Source organism: Gymnoscopelus braueri (assembly GCF_963280865.1).
Source record: "Gymnoscopelus braueri genome assembly, chromosome: 3".
NCBI classification, from domain to species: Eukaryota; Metazoa; Chordata; class Actinopteri; order Myctophiformes; family Myctophidae; genus Gymnoscopelus; species Gymnoscopelus braueri.
This window is the reverse complement of record NC_137612.1, coordinates 21,958,052-21,975,894: the sequence shown is the minus strand read 5'-3', so window position 1 is coordinate 21,975,894 and position 17,843 is coordinate 21,958,052. Positions and strand designations below refer to the sequence as shown.

The following is a 17,843-nucleotide window of genomic DNA, read 5'->3' as shown; positions in this document are numbered from 1 at the left end:
ATTTAGAAAACATTTTAAAGTATCGCCTCAGGTCTTAATGGGTTAAAAATGGAGAATTATATGTAGAGGTATAGGTATACACACACAAAATACTCTTGAGCAGCAGTAGAATTTTGTACACGCACATCAGCAAACACTAGCCTTCAAATATCAGTGTGTTAGTATTGGGGTCCCCATGTTCACTTTCATTGTCAGTGTTTTTGGACCATTAGGTGCCGGACTGACAGACACTAGAACCAGGTCATGTGTACCGACTCCAGCAATGATCACATCAGTTCTGTGAGCTGGGGCCTTGGCCATTATTCTGCAGTCACTATGCCTTCATTCACTAGAAATACCCATATAGGGTATTTTAATGTTCCACACTGGATCAGTCAGTGGTTTGGAAAAATAAATAAAATGCAGATCAGCACACGCACACAAACACATGCGCGCGCACACACCTACACACAATCTGTGGTGAAATGAAGAATCTTGCCTTGCTAAAGTCACAAGGCAACAGGCGGACTGAGATGAAGAGGAATGAAATAGTAATTGCGCTTGTTGTCACAGGGGTCTGAAGGAATTAACCATGTAATGGTTCAGTCCTTCTTGCACCCCTAAAGAATGCCCCATATTAAAGCCCTATCATAGAAACTAAAAGTTTTTTTTTTTTATCCCCCCCAACCCAACCCCCCCAACAAATCACCCCAGCCTCCCAGCTCCTCAGCTCAAAGTGCATCTGCTCCTGCCGTCAGCTGCAGGTGATGGGGGCCCTCCTTAGTTTGTCCCTCTTCCTCCCTTCATTTTCATTCCGGGATCTGTAGGGCCAACACCGCGGGCTTGGTCTTGAAGTACTGGTTAAAACGCAGCACAGCATACCTGTCGGAAAGCCATGACATGAGAGAGAGAACAGACAGAAAGGAAGCTGTGATTTAGGTGAGGAAAAGAGCTTGGCATGCATTATGATTATGCTCAAATAAATTAAAGTGAGCCTTTCTATATCCAGTAGCAAGTCAAACAATGGAGCAGACAGGCCCACTGTAGGGGGCTACATGGGGAGAGCCAGCAGTCAGTGTCAGTTGTCCACACAGAAAAGCATTAAGGCTATGTCAGTCACCAAGCACAAACACACACACACACACACACACACCAGGTAAAAGAGTTAGCCAGGTGTGTGTGTGTGTGTGTGTGTGTGTGTGTGTGTGTGTGTGTGTGTGTGTGTGTGTGTGTGTGTGTGTGTGTGTGTGTGTGTGTGTGTGTGTGTGTGTGTGTGTGTGTGTGTGTGTGTGTGTGTGTGTGTGTGTGTGTGTGTGTGTGTGTGTGTGTGTGTGTGTGTGTGTGTGTGAGTGAGTGAGTGAGTGAGTGTGTGGCAGGATGGACGTTCACAGGGAGATACGTTGGCTATGAGTTTCATTCTCTCATCACACCCTATTTAACCCATGCTGGCAGATCATATTCAGCTAACAGTATTACCTATCCTTATGCAATACTCTGCCAAGAGGGGGTCAGGCAGAACCATGCACAGTTCATGTACAGTATGAAATGCAAAACACTTGCGCCAAACTTACCCCAGGAAGTCAAAGTCAATGGTGGAGTACTTGGCCTGGATGAGAGCCCAGAAGCCCCAGAAGAAGTGGGAAGCCTGAAGGGACAAATAAAAGATCAGACTGCATGACGACTGACGTGTACAACATCGTGCGTGCATGCGTGCGTGCATGCGTGCGCGTGAGTGTGTGCGTACACGCTCACTAGGCCTGTCACAATTAGTACATAATTGCCTGATCACAATATTTGAGCTAATCACAATTATTTTACATACATATTAGAATTGTTTCCATTCATGTAATATTTATGTCATTATTTCCACGTAATTGTCCACACTCTTTTTTACTGCTTTGAACATGGCATCCCTATTTTTGGCATTTAGAGCAAAAACTCTATGAAAAATGTTCATCCATTTTCCAAAATACAGAAATAAGCCGACCTACAAGCTCACAATGTATCATGAGTAGCTTTGATCAGCTACTTTAGCTATTTTTGAATGTGTTACATTCAAGTATACAATTATTAAGGATGTGGTCTGTTTTGGCCATAGTAAATTAGTATTTTGATTGTCAGTCATTTCCTTGCATATTTCAGTAATAGGCTTTATATACATTATTTAAGTTATTTGTCATATCTGCCCTGTGAATTTTGTGCTTACAAAGACTAAAAGGAAGAAATGCAAATTTGTTTTGATATGTTCCAATGTGCAAAAGCCAAAAACACAGTTAAATAATGAATTGCAACTATTGTATGTCAATCTTAATCTTAATTTCACAATCATGAAATTAAGATTTCATGATTGTGAAAGCCCTACCACTCACCAGGGCAAACTTGTTGACCTGCACGTAGAGCGTCTCCAGCTCCCGGGGGCTGACCTCATCTGTTTTTTTGGTGATCAGTTTGTAGGCCTGCAGGTACACTCGCAGCCACTCCATCTGCATTTCGCGGCTCGGGTACAGCCCGTAGTCTAACTCACTCATACCTAGACAAACACACAAACATATACAGTATGGGCACTCCTGTTGGAAATATGATACACGTGAGAAGGCATTATTACCACACACGTTCCCAAACCTCTAACCCTCACCCACCTTAACCTTACTTAACCTAACCCCACACACAAAGTAGTACACCAATCCATACTGTGTGAGTGTACAATACTGTAGCAAAATTCTTACTATTGCTAGTCTTTAAAATGTTTACCTTATTTTTAATTTATGTTGTTTTTCTTAGTTATTTTATTTATTTTTATTATTTCATTACAGTCCATTCTTATTTATTCTTATTATCTTGTGTATAATGTTTGTATTGTCCTTTGTGTTAATGGTACAATAAGATACCAGGGTTGTGGCTCTTTCGGAGCGGGAACTTTGTAACATACATTCACTGTTTTTGTATGCCTTTTGTTATAGACCTGTATGTGAAAATATAAAATAAAAAAACCTTGAACAATATATTGTATTGCTGTTGTTGCACAGTCTGGCGGACCATGTCACACTGACATTTCACTGCTTGTACTTGTATGAGTGAGTGACAAATAAACCCCTCTTGAGTCTTGATAAGCCCCAAATGCCTCCACAAACCTGCAAACTCGTTGAAGTGGTTGCCGATGTCAAACGCCTGATAGTTGTAGCTGGAGTACTCGTAGTCTATGAACCGAACATGGCCTGGGAAGACAGCAAGAGGACAGAGTAAGACACGTAGGGACATAAATAAAGTAATAAAACACTCTTGCGCATCAGGCAGCCAGCCAGTAGAACTATTATAGCCCTCATTGGAAACAAGTCCGCAAGGACTTTTATGAACGGACCTGTTAGACAAAGTATTTTAAATGTAACTGTGCTGTTTTACATTTTTTGCCTAATAAAATATTCAATCAATCAATCAATAGTCCTCTGTGGCAGGCGACTGAACAGCTGTATTGGAGCAGATGGGTTTGGTCGACAGCCTTACTCCTTGACAGTATTTACTAGGGGTGTGCCGAAACTAGGGGTGTGCCGAAACGAAAAATATGTTTTTGTTATTATTTATTTTTTACAATAATAATAACTCAGGCATGCAAACAGCCCCGAGGTGAAAATGGTGACAACATGTTGTATTTTTTCGGGTCAGTTGTCACACTATTGCCCTATTTGGATTCAAAACGGCTATTGTAGCTGAAAAGCTACAAGTTTGCATGTCTGAATAATGCAAAAACAGAATTATTTGTTTGCATTTGCTTTTTTATATATATTATTTGCTTTATATATATTTTCATAATAAAAAAGTGCGTATCGTATCGAAATCGTATCGAAGTTGTGAGCCCAATATCGTATCGTATCGTTTGGTGAAATTAGTGTATCGGCACACCCCTAGTATTTACTGGTAGACAAGAGAGGAGAGGCTGATCCCTGACAGTCCAGGGACTTCAACCAGTCACATACTATAGCACACTTCTCCAACAACCCCTTGGCTAGCACTGCCCTCACTGGGATCAAACATTGGGAGGTTTTTCTTTGAAGGGAGTTGTACCAGTACCTACCCTCCTTGCTGTTGTGGATTATGTTCTTGCAGAGGAGGTCATTGTGGCACAGCACCACAGGGGAGCCCAGCGTAGACAAGTGCTCCTTCATCCACACCATCTCCTGCTCCAGCACAGCCTTGCTCGGCACCTCCTGCTGAATCCTGGACAAAGTCAAGGAGAGGGTGAGATGGAAATAGGCCCATGTGTCAGTTGTTCATCTCCTGGATGTTGTGACAACTATGAGCATTGTGTGTGTGTGTGTGTGTGTGTGGGTGGGTGCGTGCGTGCGTGTGTTTAAATAAAGTTCCCGGTTTAATCCCTGCCTCCTCCTCACTTCATGTCGAGGTGTCCTTGAGCAAGACACAGAACACACCTCCTGATCCAGAGTGTAGTGATAACCAAGCCTCGTTGACAATGAATGATTACAAAATAACCGACAAATACATTTCTTTTTAACTAGACTGTCTGAGATTAAGTACTTCTTTTTTTTTGGAACAAGCACTAATATGGCACTTTGGAAAAATTACTTCAGGTTTGTGGTTCAGATGTGTGTACATTGTTTCAATATGTGAAAATTAAATGTTATGAAGGCCAGCCCTCAGCGTGACCATATTTTATGATATTAACAGCTCTTTTTATTTATTCCATACTATGTATTAAAATAAAATCATTAACACATTCCATGCCAGACGTTAATCTCATAATGTACTCACCAGTGCCAACGTGTTATTGTTGTTTTTTTGTTTTTTTCACGTTGCCATAGATCTTGTTAAAATCCTTAAGATTGAGCCGTGCACTGTCTGTTTACATCCGCGAGATCTCACTGAATCTACCAGTGAAAACCACGTGTCAAACGGACCTCCATGGTTGTAGTTAGAGCGGATTACGTTAAACAGTGATATGCGAGGAGAAAAAACTACAGGAAGAGAATTGAGTTTCAGTGTGCGCTTTAGAATGGGGGCCGACGTGATCGGCAAAACCGGATCCCAAATAATTCTGTTTCCGGTCTTCAAACCGGAACCGGAAATGGATCAAAAAATTCCGAAAGTGCACCTGGGAAAAAATCAACGCGAATCGGCGGTTCGCGTAGATCTACGCGACTGGCACGCATAGACGCCGGAGGCGGGGTCACACGGCCCTCTGTCCCCCCCCACTTTTCAGCTATGGACTTCTTTTTTTTATATATAAAAAAAACATATATATGTCTTTTTTTTTCTCTACCGGCGCAGTAGCTCCGCAGCCTCCGTCCACCCCACCGTTCCCATTGTCAAGCGGCCCCAGCCAGACATGCTAATTGCCTCTAATAAACAAGTTGTGATCCCTGTGGCTGTGCTAAACATGTTCTGCAGGTTTTGGCTCTGCCGTCTGCCCTTATTGAAATGAAGGGTCGCTATGCTGTGTCCCTCGACTCCCTCGTCCTGTGTGCACTAACAGTCACTCACTGCATGCACTGAATACCAGTGGTGGAAAAAGTACTCAATTTTTTTACTTAAACAAAAGTATCAATTCTGCGAAGTAAAAATACTCTGTTACAAGTAAAAGTAAGGTATTCAAAATGTACTTGAGTAAAAGTAGAAAAGTATTGGTATCAAAATGTGTTTAAAGTACCAAAAGTAAAAGTAGGCTACTCATTATGCAGAAGGTCCCATTTCACAAGTTTTCAAATGTGAAAAAAAAGTTTTCTAACCCTTGATACTTTTACTGAAGTAAAACATTTGAGGATGGGACACACTGGAATGGGTAGTGTTGTTAATGCTGTTTTATGGTCATTTAATTAATGAATTAAGCAAAGAAAATCGCGCGCGCTTCGCGCACGTACATGCCCGCGACGCAGTGGGTGGGGGGGCGGGGGGGAGTCATGACGTCATCACTGTCCCCCCACTATTTAACCCCTTCCGGCGTGCCTGCTGGCACGCTGCGGCTTTAAATAGGTTTGCGTAGATCTACGCGATTGGCATTCAATGTGTTAACCATTAAAGCGCAATGACACTTTTGTAGAGGTTTGGTTGTTATTGTTTTTTGGTAACCTTGCCGTGACGTGACTCCAAATAGGGGCAAGATAACTTGCTCCGTTGCTAGATTAGAAACTGATCATCAAAAATAGTCTCGTCATTGACTTACATTACACAGTACAAATGGTCTCAAGGTCACTCTTTTAGCACATAAACAAATGCAAACGAATATGCCAATATATAACATCACAAAACCTAGTAAGGAATTAGGAAGAAGACCCAGACTTGATCTGTGGACCTTTCAAACAGTAAAATCAAGAGGAAAGAAGAACAGAATGAGGATTGTGCTTGAGGTTTGTGCAAATTGTAATATAGTTTTTTAATATGTGAAACATGGAAATAGCATGTACCAGCATAGGAATTTCATGCCCCTCAGTTCAGCCTATTTTATGAAATAAACAGCTCTTGTATTTATTATCATCATTACATATTATTATGTATTAAAAATAAAAATCCTTAACCATAAGTACAAGTAATTATTTTGTGGACTTAAAATCATTGTTTTATTTGATGACATTGCTGCCTGGGCATTTGACCTTTGGCCAAGTGGCCATGATCCGTCCTAAAAACAGTGAAAATCCACACCTGATGTGCGCTCTTTGCTACATGGAGTTAGCACCGCCCGATGTATAGTTCACACATAATTGTGCTTGTTGAAGACATATGGGAGTTTGTGAAAACAACTGAGCTCCAACATGCACGGACAGCACACAGTCTCAGCGGGGCAGAGACACTGGGGAGAAGCTCATAGTGCTAGTTACAGTACTCTCTAGGCAGTGTTCTTCCCCTGGTTGCTATATTCACTGGCAGCAGTGGTGGAAAAAGTACTCAAATGTTTTACTTAAGTAAAAGTACCAATACTGCAATATAAAAATACTCCGTTACAAGCAAAAGTCCAGAATTCAAAATTTACTTGAGTAAAAGTACAAAAGTACTGGCATCAAAATATACTTAAAGTACCAAAAGTAAAAGTACTAAAATATTTGAAAATAGCAGATCTACAAGCTCACAACGAGTTTGTAGATCGGCTATTTTCAAATAGCCTAGGTATAAAATAGCTAAAGTGGTTAAAGTGTGTTTCATAATATCATAATTTATATCTGCAAAGTAACTAGTTTTCAAATAATTGTAGTGGAGTAAAAGTAAAAGTATTGGAAATCGGAAATACTCAAGTAAAGTACAAATACCTCAAAATTGTACTTAAGTACAGTACTCAAGTAAATGTACTTAGTTACTTTCCACCACTGACTGGCAGTGGGGAAAGGGTCAAGTCTCTCGTGGAGTGTCTCAACCAATCACACTGGTTAGTAGTGCACACCAATGAGCAGGGGTCAGTCTCCTACAGGTAATGGGCTTATGGAACTAATCCAGAATGAGCCTGACCAGGAGGCGAGGAGAGAGAGAGAGAGGGAGAGACGGGGAGAAATTATACGCCAAGGGATTTCATGCACCCGTTTCCCCTAGAGTCTCTGTTATTTCCACCTGGCTGGCTCTCTTTCACCTGCTGCCTTCCCTTCCAGCTCACCGCATGTCATGTCTTCCATCTCTGACAGCTATATACACTTGAAGTTATTAGCCCCCTCAAGCCGGGAACGCATCTGTGTCATTTTAGATTTTAGTCATATTTTATACTTTGACTATTCAAAAATAGCAGATATTTTGTCCCCTGGAACAGAATATATTGAGATGGGGTGTCTGTTACAAATAGTAAAAACATATAATTTTTGGGGTCCTTGACATGAAAAAGTTTTGTTCCAGGGAACCCCAGAAAACTGTGCAAAATGTTTCACGATTGATTTTTTTTTGCTGATCTACAAGCTCATATATATGTGAACTTGTATATCTGCTATTTCTGACTAGCCAAAGTAGAAAATAATGGTTATAGCCTATAGCTAAACATGACACAGATGCGTTCCTGGACTGAATGGGTTAACAGAACTAATAAGTGCCTAAAATGAAAAGAGAGGGCACGATGACTGAGCTACAATTTTTGGAATGATTCACGGTCATCATATTAAAGTCTTCCCTGCCCTGGCCTCTTCGAGTGTGTCTAGATACCTTCATGTCCAACAGGTGTTCAGTGTCCAGCCCTCTAGCTGTCTGTGTTACCAGGGAGCAGAGTTAGGTTGACCTGATAAACCTGGCTATGCAAACATCTGCCGGCCTGCCACATAGCTCAGCCTCCCTAATCTAGTCTGCTGTTATGGTGACGGTTATATAATGTTCACGCTGGACTTCACCTAACATCCGGCCAAATAAAGATGTCTGCCGTCTCCAGCAGCCACCTCAGGTCAGGAAGAAATGGTCAATGTTTGAGGACAAAAGATGTCAAAGTCAGAAACTGGACTGTGTTGGTGGCGAACCCTCTCAGTCGATTGGTCTGTTTGGAGAGAAAATAATGTTGGTTAACCTACGGTATTTTGCTTATTTTATTTTTGGGTAGCCGCCCCTATAAGTGGGGTTGGGACACCTCATTAGTATTAGTTTCCTGCATTGTGATTGGCTCATTAGTAGACCCCTAGCTGTACTGTGATTGGCTGACTCTATTGGCTGACTCTATTCAGCACTGTGATTGGCTAGCGAGACACATGATGACATTAATAACCTATAAATAAGATTATGGACTTCCATTTTTTTGGAAGTGAGCTTCCATCACTATGATGACCAATAAAGATTCTTTTCAATAAATGTATTTCTTTTTCGAAGTGAGCTTCCATCACTATGATGACCACTGTGATGACCACACCGCCCACTTCACACTGGGTGTGATTTTTTATTTGTTTATTTTATGATACAGTGGTGATCTTTGAAGGCAAATTATTATTTGAAGTCAATAATTGTATGGTATAAGACATGATAACTTTGATAGCCAAAAAAATCCTCTCGAATTATATGCCATAAAACACCTACAAAGTACTAGCCACGAGAGACTTTAGGACAAAAGGAAAAAATAAAACAAATTCATATCACGGCCTGCATTTATAAAACTTCTCAGAGTAAGAAATCAGTCCTATGTGATTGAACAGTCTACTTTTAGGCAGATGAGTAAGTTGTCAATATTCCTTTCTTAGGAAATAACTTCTCCCCCAGAATACATTCACAAAAAGTTGCAATGATTTCTGATAACACAAACCCGTTGCTATTGCTAATACAAACCTTCAGTTGTAACGTATGCATCAACATTTTCCTGCACGCTCTCACATAGCACAGTGTGTTCCCGAACATACCGTTAATGCAATTAAACAATAGAAAAGAAAGGTTGTGGCCTCTCTCGCTCTACAATACACACCTCCTCTCTCTGTCTAGGCAAATATACGTGCAGTACATAGGCACACACAGTGTAGTGATGCGTGGGTCCGTGTTTTTTCGTTTTCCTTTCAATTAACCTCACCCAACTGACCTACCCTACAGTGGCATCAGATAAAAATAAATTCACCAACGTAAATGAATAGACCAAGTCTAACTAAACAGTACATAAATGGTTTGAGTTTGTATTTTGTGAAATTAAATCGGTAAGCTATTGTTGTAAATGTATCAAATCTACCCACAGCTGTCATCTCAAGTTGTGTGTGCATGTGTGAGAGAGGGAGACAGAGAGAGCAAAAGAGAACTCCGGAATAAATACAATATATAGCCAAATAGATACAGGAGGAAAGGTTGTGCTGTCAGGTGCTGGAGGTCGCACATCTCAGCGTGTCACCGTCACTTGATGTGGCCCGTCCAGGTTTATAATGTTGAAAAGCACAGTTGTGGGAATTCTGTTGTGATTCCGTTTGCAAGTTTCAACTCGGCTATTTGCAAATCTTTGTTCTGTACTAGGCTTTATTATTACCCCAACACTGTTCTTGTTCTTGAGAAGCAGTTTATAGGTTATTGAAGTATTTGTAGAGGTATTCCTATTTACCTGTGAGGCAAAACAAGGCAGTGGTCACTTTACAGTATAGCCTTGTCTGTAAATAGACATACTGTAGCAATCTTTATACATCCACAATAAGTACAAAACTACTTCACAGGAACAACGCTGGTGTAACAAAGACTAACAATCTCTGAATTCTTACCGCAAAGTCTTTAGGGAAGTATGTTGGGAAGTATAATAATTTAACAGAGCTTGACCTGTGTATAAAGTATATATTTTAGCTGACACTGATGGGAAATAGAAACGGAAATGAAAAAGAGCGTGCCTGACTTATTAACAAAGTTCATTACACTACAATAGCCTCGCACTTCATTGGTTTGGATAAAAACTGAATATCTGAACCTTAAACAAATAATTAATTAAAGGGAAATCAACAATGCTGTATGGTGATATCAGGGTCATAGTTCATTTCATGTAAACTGTCAGGCAAATTAGTTTATGTTTCATGACGTCTTGTGTGTGTGAAAAGCCGACATCTTACCTGGCATTGGAGGCCTGCTCAGTGAACTCAGTGGCCACCAGGGAGAAGTATTTACGCATCTTGATCCATAGGTTGGGTTTGGGGATGCAGCCATTATGTGCATGAATGGCATGGATACGAGCCATCTCTCGGGAAATAAGTCTGCAAAGAGACAGAGACACACACAATCAGTTGTCTCATTCCCAACAACAATGTCAGTCTATCAGGTTCATTCACAGCTAACAAAAGCATCTAAATAAAGTTACCATCGTGGTCTCATTGTCTGTGTGTGTTACATTTCTACCCATTTCTAACCGACTGAGGAGCTCTGATACAGGATCTTGACACGTATCTCCAAGGTAAGATGTGGGAAATAAATAATGTCTTACAGGTTTCCTGGAAAGAGCCAGAGGATCTCAAGTAAGTGGATCTTAAATAAACTTCACACAGAGTCGGGTGTTTCCACTGTAAGGAGTGTGTACGTGTTATACACACATTCAAGCAAAACCTTTCTGATAGCTAAGGATTGATAGCTTGGGATTTTACCCCTTCATAATATAGCCCCCCCCCCATGACTGTACTGTGCCATATCTGGGAAGCAACCAGCCCAGGACTGTATCATATTCTGACCTGAGCAGCGTGGGGTCCCTGACATCCTGCGGCCCCAGGGCGTCGCCCTGCATGAACTCGTAGCAGATGCCATTCTGAAAGGTGCAGTAGAGGCGGGGAGCACAACCATTGGCGTGCAACACCTATAGGAACACACACACCCGCAGTGTTATTTATTTATGTCCACATAAAGAGCAAAAGAAAAGGCCATAAATGGTGAGGGTAAAACCAAAAATACATCGACATATTAAAAGACACGTGACATCATAAATTTTTTCGAGACACATAACACACACACACACACACACACACACACACACACACACACACACACGTGCAGTAACTACGTTTTTGGAGTTGGACACACCGACTTATTTGTGTATCCCAAAGGTCAAATTAGCCTTCGTGATTTTGGGAGATAAACAATTATCTCAAGAATAGATATATAATTAGTGTAATATCACTTATATGCCAATATCTCATTTGGCTGACCAGTTGAAACACTTTTAAACCCATTTATCAGTTCATTTTGTTTTCGTAGTTGCTGCACTTTGGCTTTGTATTGTTCCTTTGTGGTATGTTTTTGCTACCTGGAAGCTCTTGAGCTCATTATCACGGTCCACAAAGAGCTCTGTCTTATTCCCATACACGCGCACCAGAACCACATCCTCTGGACTGTCCTCAGTGTAGCAGCCTACCAGCTTGTTGGTGGTCCCATCGGTGAAGAGCTGGGAGAGGGAGAGAAAAACAACAATGGTGGGTGTTTTGGTTTTTGGCCATACAGTGGCAATGACCTTGACTTCTGTTCAGAATTAGCAGCATGATAAACATTAAAGGAGGGATTGTTGTCATAACAATTATCTGCTGTGTTTTCTGATAGGCTTCCTGGGTCGGAAAATAACATGTCATATATCAGTGCAAATGGCCATGAGATGGTTCTGGTAGTGTGACTACTGCAGATAATGCCACACTTTGCTAGCATTAAAACGGCCTGATTTGTACTTGAAAATGTACAACGTCACATCCATTTCTGACTCACTCAGCCTAGTATCTCCCCAAAGACAACATCAATTCCTGCCTCATGAACTTTCCACTGCAAGAAGTGTCCTCTACAAGCCACTCCCCACTCTTCGGTCCTACCCAGCCCAGAAGCTCCACAGCACCCAAAATGTCCTAAACATCTTCTACAAATCCCCCCCCCCCCCACCCACCTATGGCTCTCCTCTATCCACAAGTTTCCTAGGCTGTGTGGGCATCACTTCCTGTCGATTTGATCCAATGAAATCCAATGATATCCGATGAAATCGACAGGAAGTGATGCCCACACAGCACACAGCCTAGGAAACTTGTGGATAAGTCTCCAGAAACCACTACGACCTATACCCCTAAAGCCTAATGGCAACATGATTGCTGACGGCACTGTAAATGATACACAAAACACAATAACTGATATTTTCAGGTTCCCTGCTGCAACAGCATTCTCCACAATTTAGCTTGGACCCAGGACATATCCTGCTGGTTCCCCATCACCACCAAAAGATCCTATTTCAGTGCCTGTAACACCTCCCATTCTTGCTGTGACTAGTGAAAGACTAAACACAGTGCCTTCAACTCATACTGCCAACTCTTTGCCAACTTCTGATTTTCTAGCAATATGTTTAGATTAGTTTAAACATTAGTTTAGAAATGTGGATAACCTAGAAGTAAGAACTACTACAGTAGGTTATCAACCTAGCAGTTCTAGGTTGATAACATACTATAACGGACCACACCTTAAGTGCTAAGACAATGGTCAAAACTGTTCTTTGTAACAATTCCCTCCTCTCTTTTTTATGCTTTGTGTTGTATATATGCATTTGCACATAAAATGTACTCTTATATACCTGTACACAAGACAATAAAGACCACCTTGACCCTATTCTCAGTCATCCACCATATGTTTAGATACAGCCTAGTACTACGAACCTAGCTCTGTTAAATGTTAGATCTCTGGAAAACAAATTTAATTAATGATTTTATAGGCTAGTCATTTATGAGCTTGATTTTGTGCACTTAACTGAAATCTGGTTAGACATGAATAGCCTTGTGACACGTACTGTACTGTATTGAGTCAAGGCCACCAGACCACCGTTTTTATCAGTCAGTGAGACAGGAGAAAAGAGGAGGTTGGTGGAATTACTGTAGGGCTGGGTGATATGGTCACAATGAAATAACACAATATTTTTGACCAAATACCTCTATATCGATATAATGACATATTGCGACGATAATCGATGATCGACGATAGAATATTAAACCGCTAAGGAAATAAGCAACAGCACCCTAGCACCAGCATCATCAGTCCAGTGGATACCACTAACCAATGGGGCAGTCCATCCCACTGCACTGAGCACAATAATAACATACACACTGCCTGTCTCTCCCCATAGACCGGTCGCCCACCCACACATAACTGGCATTCCACACGTATTTCGCCACAAAGATGGGCACACACAGGAATCCCTGTTTTGACCGAACATATGCAAGCACAAACATGCCTTTGGCACCCCATGATTGATCCGTCTACCCGCCACACAATACACCACTAAGACCGCTGATCAATACGTCAACAGGCAGCGATAAGCTCGGACACCCGACAGAGGTAAACAACAGTCATCTCTATGCTGCCTGCCTGCAAGGGGACAGTGATGATGGCATCATATGTATTGTCAATGAGTGAGCACCAGGGTTGTTAGAGTTTCCCTCTAATTTCTACTCTCAACCAAAGTGAGCCTGGCTGGGCAGAGCTCAGTGCTTCTGTCTCAAGCTCAAGCATGAGAAGAACGTTGAAAAATGAGATGGTTACTTTGTTGCTATTGGCACCTGCCACCTTCTCACATGCGTGTGCGAGTCCAGGATGTTTGGAAGCTGGGGGAGAATGTATTTACAGTTAAACTCTTCCTGTCCAGGTGGCAGGGCAGGTCAGGTGATTCTGTCAACAGTGCCCTACTACTATTCTACAGTCAGTCCACCGCTCTCTCCCCACAAAATATCCTTCCCATCTTCAACCAAACAACCTGTTGCTAAGTCCTCTATCCTCCACTGTTCTGTGCGCTGGCCAAAGGGCACAGGGCAGGGTGCAGCTGTGCCGGTCTATGTACTGTACGTGTTTTCTTAGACAAAGGCAACTAAGGACAAAGCCAGTACGGGTGGCACTCATTGAGAAAAGACCTGCTGGTCTGGCCCGGAGAGAAAGAGGTAAACATTGTCACGTTCACAGGAGGGGTCTGGGTCACACAGGGGAGCTCTACACAGTTAAATCCTGTGTTATTTTAACGCTGTGGGTGTACACATGAATAAATGAACACTTTACTGTAGGGATTAACCTAACCTAACCACTCGTATGTAAATATACAGTACAGCTGGCATTGCCATGTTCCCACCGTGTTATAGTAAACGATCATGGTGTAATCATGTCTCAAGAGACATGGTCACGCTAAAGGGTCTTTCCTACCTGGCCATGAAACCCGAATCACCTGATCCATTTAGGTGGGGATCAATTATGTATTTTCCTTTCCCTGACTGTCTGCATCCTTAATAGGTCTGTTTACCAAAACACAGACTTGTGTGCATGGGGTCAGGCAGTGGGGGGTTCCCCTGATGTAGACACAGAGATCTAATTTAACTGCAGTACTCTCTCACACACACACACACACACACACACACACACACACACACACACACACACACACACACACACACACACACACACACACACACACACACACACACACACACACACACACACACACACACAATTTGAACACCTGCACTACATACATGTCAACACCAATGGTTTATGTCAGTGGTATCTGAAAATATGTTGTGCCAGGGGCCCCATACAAGATTTGTGTTGTTACAATGTTTCTAAATGATTTTGATGCTCTATTAACACAATTTGCAGGGGACCCCCTGGAGGTCCCCGCCCCAGAGCCCACGAGAACCACTGGTTTATATATGTATTGTATGCCAATTCAAGCCACTTTCAAAACAAACACTTGGCTGGTCGGGTACACAACACTAACCCCAGTAAAGTCAAGTGACTCATATGCATCACCTGTTTATTCTACAAACAGAATTATTACCGTCTTCCTCTGATTCATCCACAGTGACCCTTACCCTAAACATAAGTGCCCCTATCTGTAGGTTTTTGCAAGAGCCCAGGGCAAAATGTAGTTATACCACTGGTCCGTCTATTTAAAAAAGAAAAATAATATATGACCCACACACACACACACACACACACACACACACACACACACACACACACACACACACACACACACACACACACACACACACACACACACACACACACACACACACACAAAATTCAGAATGTCTGGGGAGAATGGCATCTGATCTACATAGAATAAAATGAAAAGTGTTAAATTGCATCAAAGGGTGCACACACTGAATCTATCATGGTACAGGATGAAGAGAGACATGATGAATACGTGTTCTTACAGGATGGAGTCAGTGCCACATAGCAAGCTGTCCACACCAAGCTAGCTACACGCTTCAAAACTGAAGTCTCCAGCTTGTCGTCAACTAACATTAGCCAGTAAAGCAGCAAGATGTCGTTCCCTTTACTACAGACTAGAGCCTTATGGCATCAATGTGTCAGACTCATATCAAATGCATTCAATTATTTGGTAAATAATGAGCTTATTGCAATGTAGTAGACACTATGTGTGCATGTGTGCATCTCTAGACGTCAGGTCAGTGGCCAGCCGGTTATTGACGTGATGAATATTGATGAATGTGTTATAACGGTGTTATTACTTGTGTCTTTTCATCTCGGGCAGGGAAAGAAAGAAAGGGGGAAAGAAAATGAGCAATAATAACTGCCAACAAAAAAGATGGCTAAAGAGAGACTACCAAGCTGCATGGGCCTGCTGCTAGCTGCCTATAAGCAGGGGAACCGGAAGACTCGCCCCAAAACACACTCGCCCCCATTTTTTTTTCGCAGACCGCTCGCCCCCAGCGGTTTGTGTATTGTTTTTTTGTTTGTATTTGTTTAACATCGAGGATAAGGTTAGAAAGATGTTTAGGGTTAGCCATCGTTTTACTGAGGTTTTAAGTTTAGGAATACGGTTAGGTTTTGGCACCATTTGACTGACATTACGTTAGGAATACCACCAAATGGAGACCGTTCCGAGGTCACCGGATTTGCCCCCGGGGGCAACTGTGTTTTGGGGCGAGCGTTCTGGCATTCTGCAGCAGTACTAGCACCACGACATGCAGCTAGCAGCACATACATACAGTCAACACAACGGTGGGTAACTTACCTTGGTCTTAACCTGGGCTGATTCCCACGCTGGTCGCAGCTCTTTTATGAGCTTCATCGCTCCGTCCGTCACGTTGTGTTCGTCCACGAAAATGGGGAATTTCCGAATGACCGGCGACCCGACGGGCACATGTATTTCCGTCTCCATCCCGCAGCAGTCGTTCGTTGGGTTTTTTGGCTTTAATCTTCGATATGTCGATACAGATGATGTTTCTATAAATGGGTTCATAAAATGTCTAAAATGGCTGTGTCTGCTAATATGCGTTATAATCTCTTGCGAATGCTGGCTAGGTCGGAGTGATAAAAGAGGGGCTTGAGGACTGTTAGTTAGAGAGATGTAGTTAGAAGAAGATGAGACGGTGATGCTGCTCGTCGCTCGCCGGGTTCTCCGTCAGTCAACTGGGCGAGTTCCTTCCAGTGTTGCCAGGTTTTGCGAGAGAAACAAGCAACCAGACCTAGGAAAACAACACTCTAACATTGGCTATTTGAAAATAGCAGATCTACAAGCTCGCGCGTTGTGAGCTTATAGATCTGTTATTTTCTTAAACTTTGAAAATGAAAATGTTTAAGAAACACTGGTTTAAACGACGTTAGGAAGCAAGCCCAAATAAGCAACTACCGGTACACTTTAGAAACGAGACAGAAAAAATAGCAACCCGCCCAACATTAACAAGCGACTTTACAGAAAAATAAGCCCAAAATCGCTTATAATAAGCGGACATGGCCACACTGATTTCCTTCCTCCTCCTTGGCCCCGCCCCCCGCGGGATCATCCGATAGTAACAGTGGTGATGCGCGTCCACATGACAACTGATCACGCCCATTATCTCCGAGTCTGTCCGAGTCGATCCGAGGTTCTAGAAATTTAGCAATCGTAGGATGATAGTAGTAGATAGTAGCTAGTATTAGAAATAGTTTATTTCGGTCATTAGCAGTGGTGGAAAGTAACTAAGTACATTTACTCAAGTACTGTACTTAAGTCCAATTTTTAGGTATGTTTTACTTTACTGGAGTATTTCTAATGTTCAGTACTTTTACTTACATCTCAGAGGCAAATATTATACTTTTACTCCACTACAATTATTTGACAGCTTTAGTTAATAGTTACTTTGTAGATTTTGATTGTTATTACAAAACACACGAACCACTTCGGCCCTATATATATTTCGGCCATTTGAAAATAGCAGATCTACAAGCTAGACTACAAGCTCACAGTGTGCATTGTGAGCTTGTAGATCAGCTATTTTCAAATTATTTTATACATTTTATACATTTTGAACTTTGAGTATTTTTACTTTTGGTAATTTAAGTATAAATTGATGCCAATACTTTTGTACTTTTGCTCAAGTACATTTTGAATACAGAACTTCTACTTGTAACAGAGTATATCTACATTGCAGTATTGATACTACTTCTACTTAAGTAAAACATATGAGTACTTCTTCTATCACTGGTCATTAGCCATGTACAAATATGACACTTGACTT

At 41.8% G+C, this 17,843-nt stretch overlaps 1 protein-coding gene across 1 annotated transcript; it reads right to left on the bottom strand.

Moving 5' to 3' along the window:
• On the bottom strand, positions 1 to 16,732 carry etnk2 (ethanolamine kinase 2). Its single transcript, XM_080423815.1, has 9 exons — positions 16,358 to 16,732; positions 11,618 to 11,755; positions 11,049 to 11,170; positions 10,440 to 10,580; positions 4,049 to 4,191; positions 3,111 to 3,194; positions 2,349 to 2,509; positions 1,551 to 1,624; positions 1 to 861 (listed from the first exon to the last, which is right to left on the bottom strand). Exons 1-9 carry the CDS (start codon positions 16,583 to 16,585, stop codon positions 789 to 791), a joined length of 1,164 nt encoding a protein of 387 aa, XP_080279941.1. The 5' UTR covers positions 16,586 to 16,732; the 3' UTR covers positions 1 to 788.
• Between the last annotated feature and the right edge of the window lie 1,111 nt (positions 16,733 to 17,843).

Coding starts and splice junctions, on each gene's coding strand:
- etnk2 (XM_080423815.1), bottom strand. CDS start 16,585: ATGAACCCATTTATAGAAACATCATCTGTATCGACATATCGAAGATTA. Junction 1,625..2,348: donor AGGTCAACAAGTTTGCCCTG/GTGAGTGGTAGG, acceptor TTGTCCCTTCAG/GCTTCCCACTTCTTCTGGGG. Junction 862..1,550: donor ATTGACTTTGACTTCCTGGG/GTAAGTTTGGCG, acceptor GCTTTCCGACAG/GTATGCTGTGCTGCGTTTTA.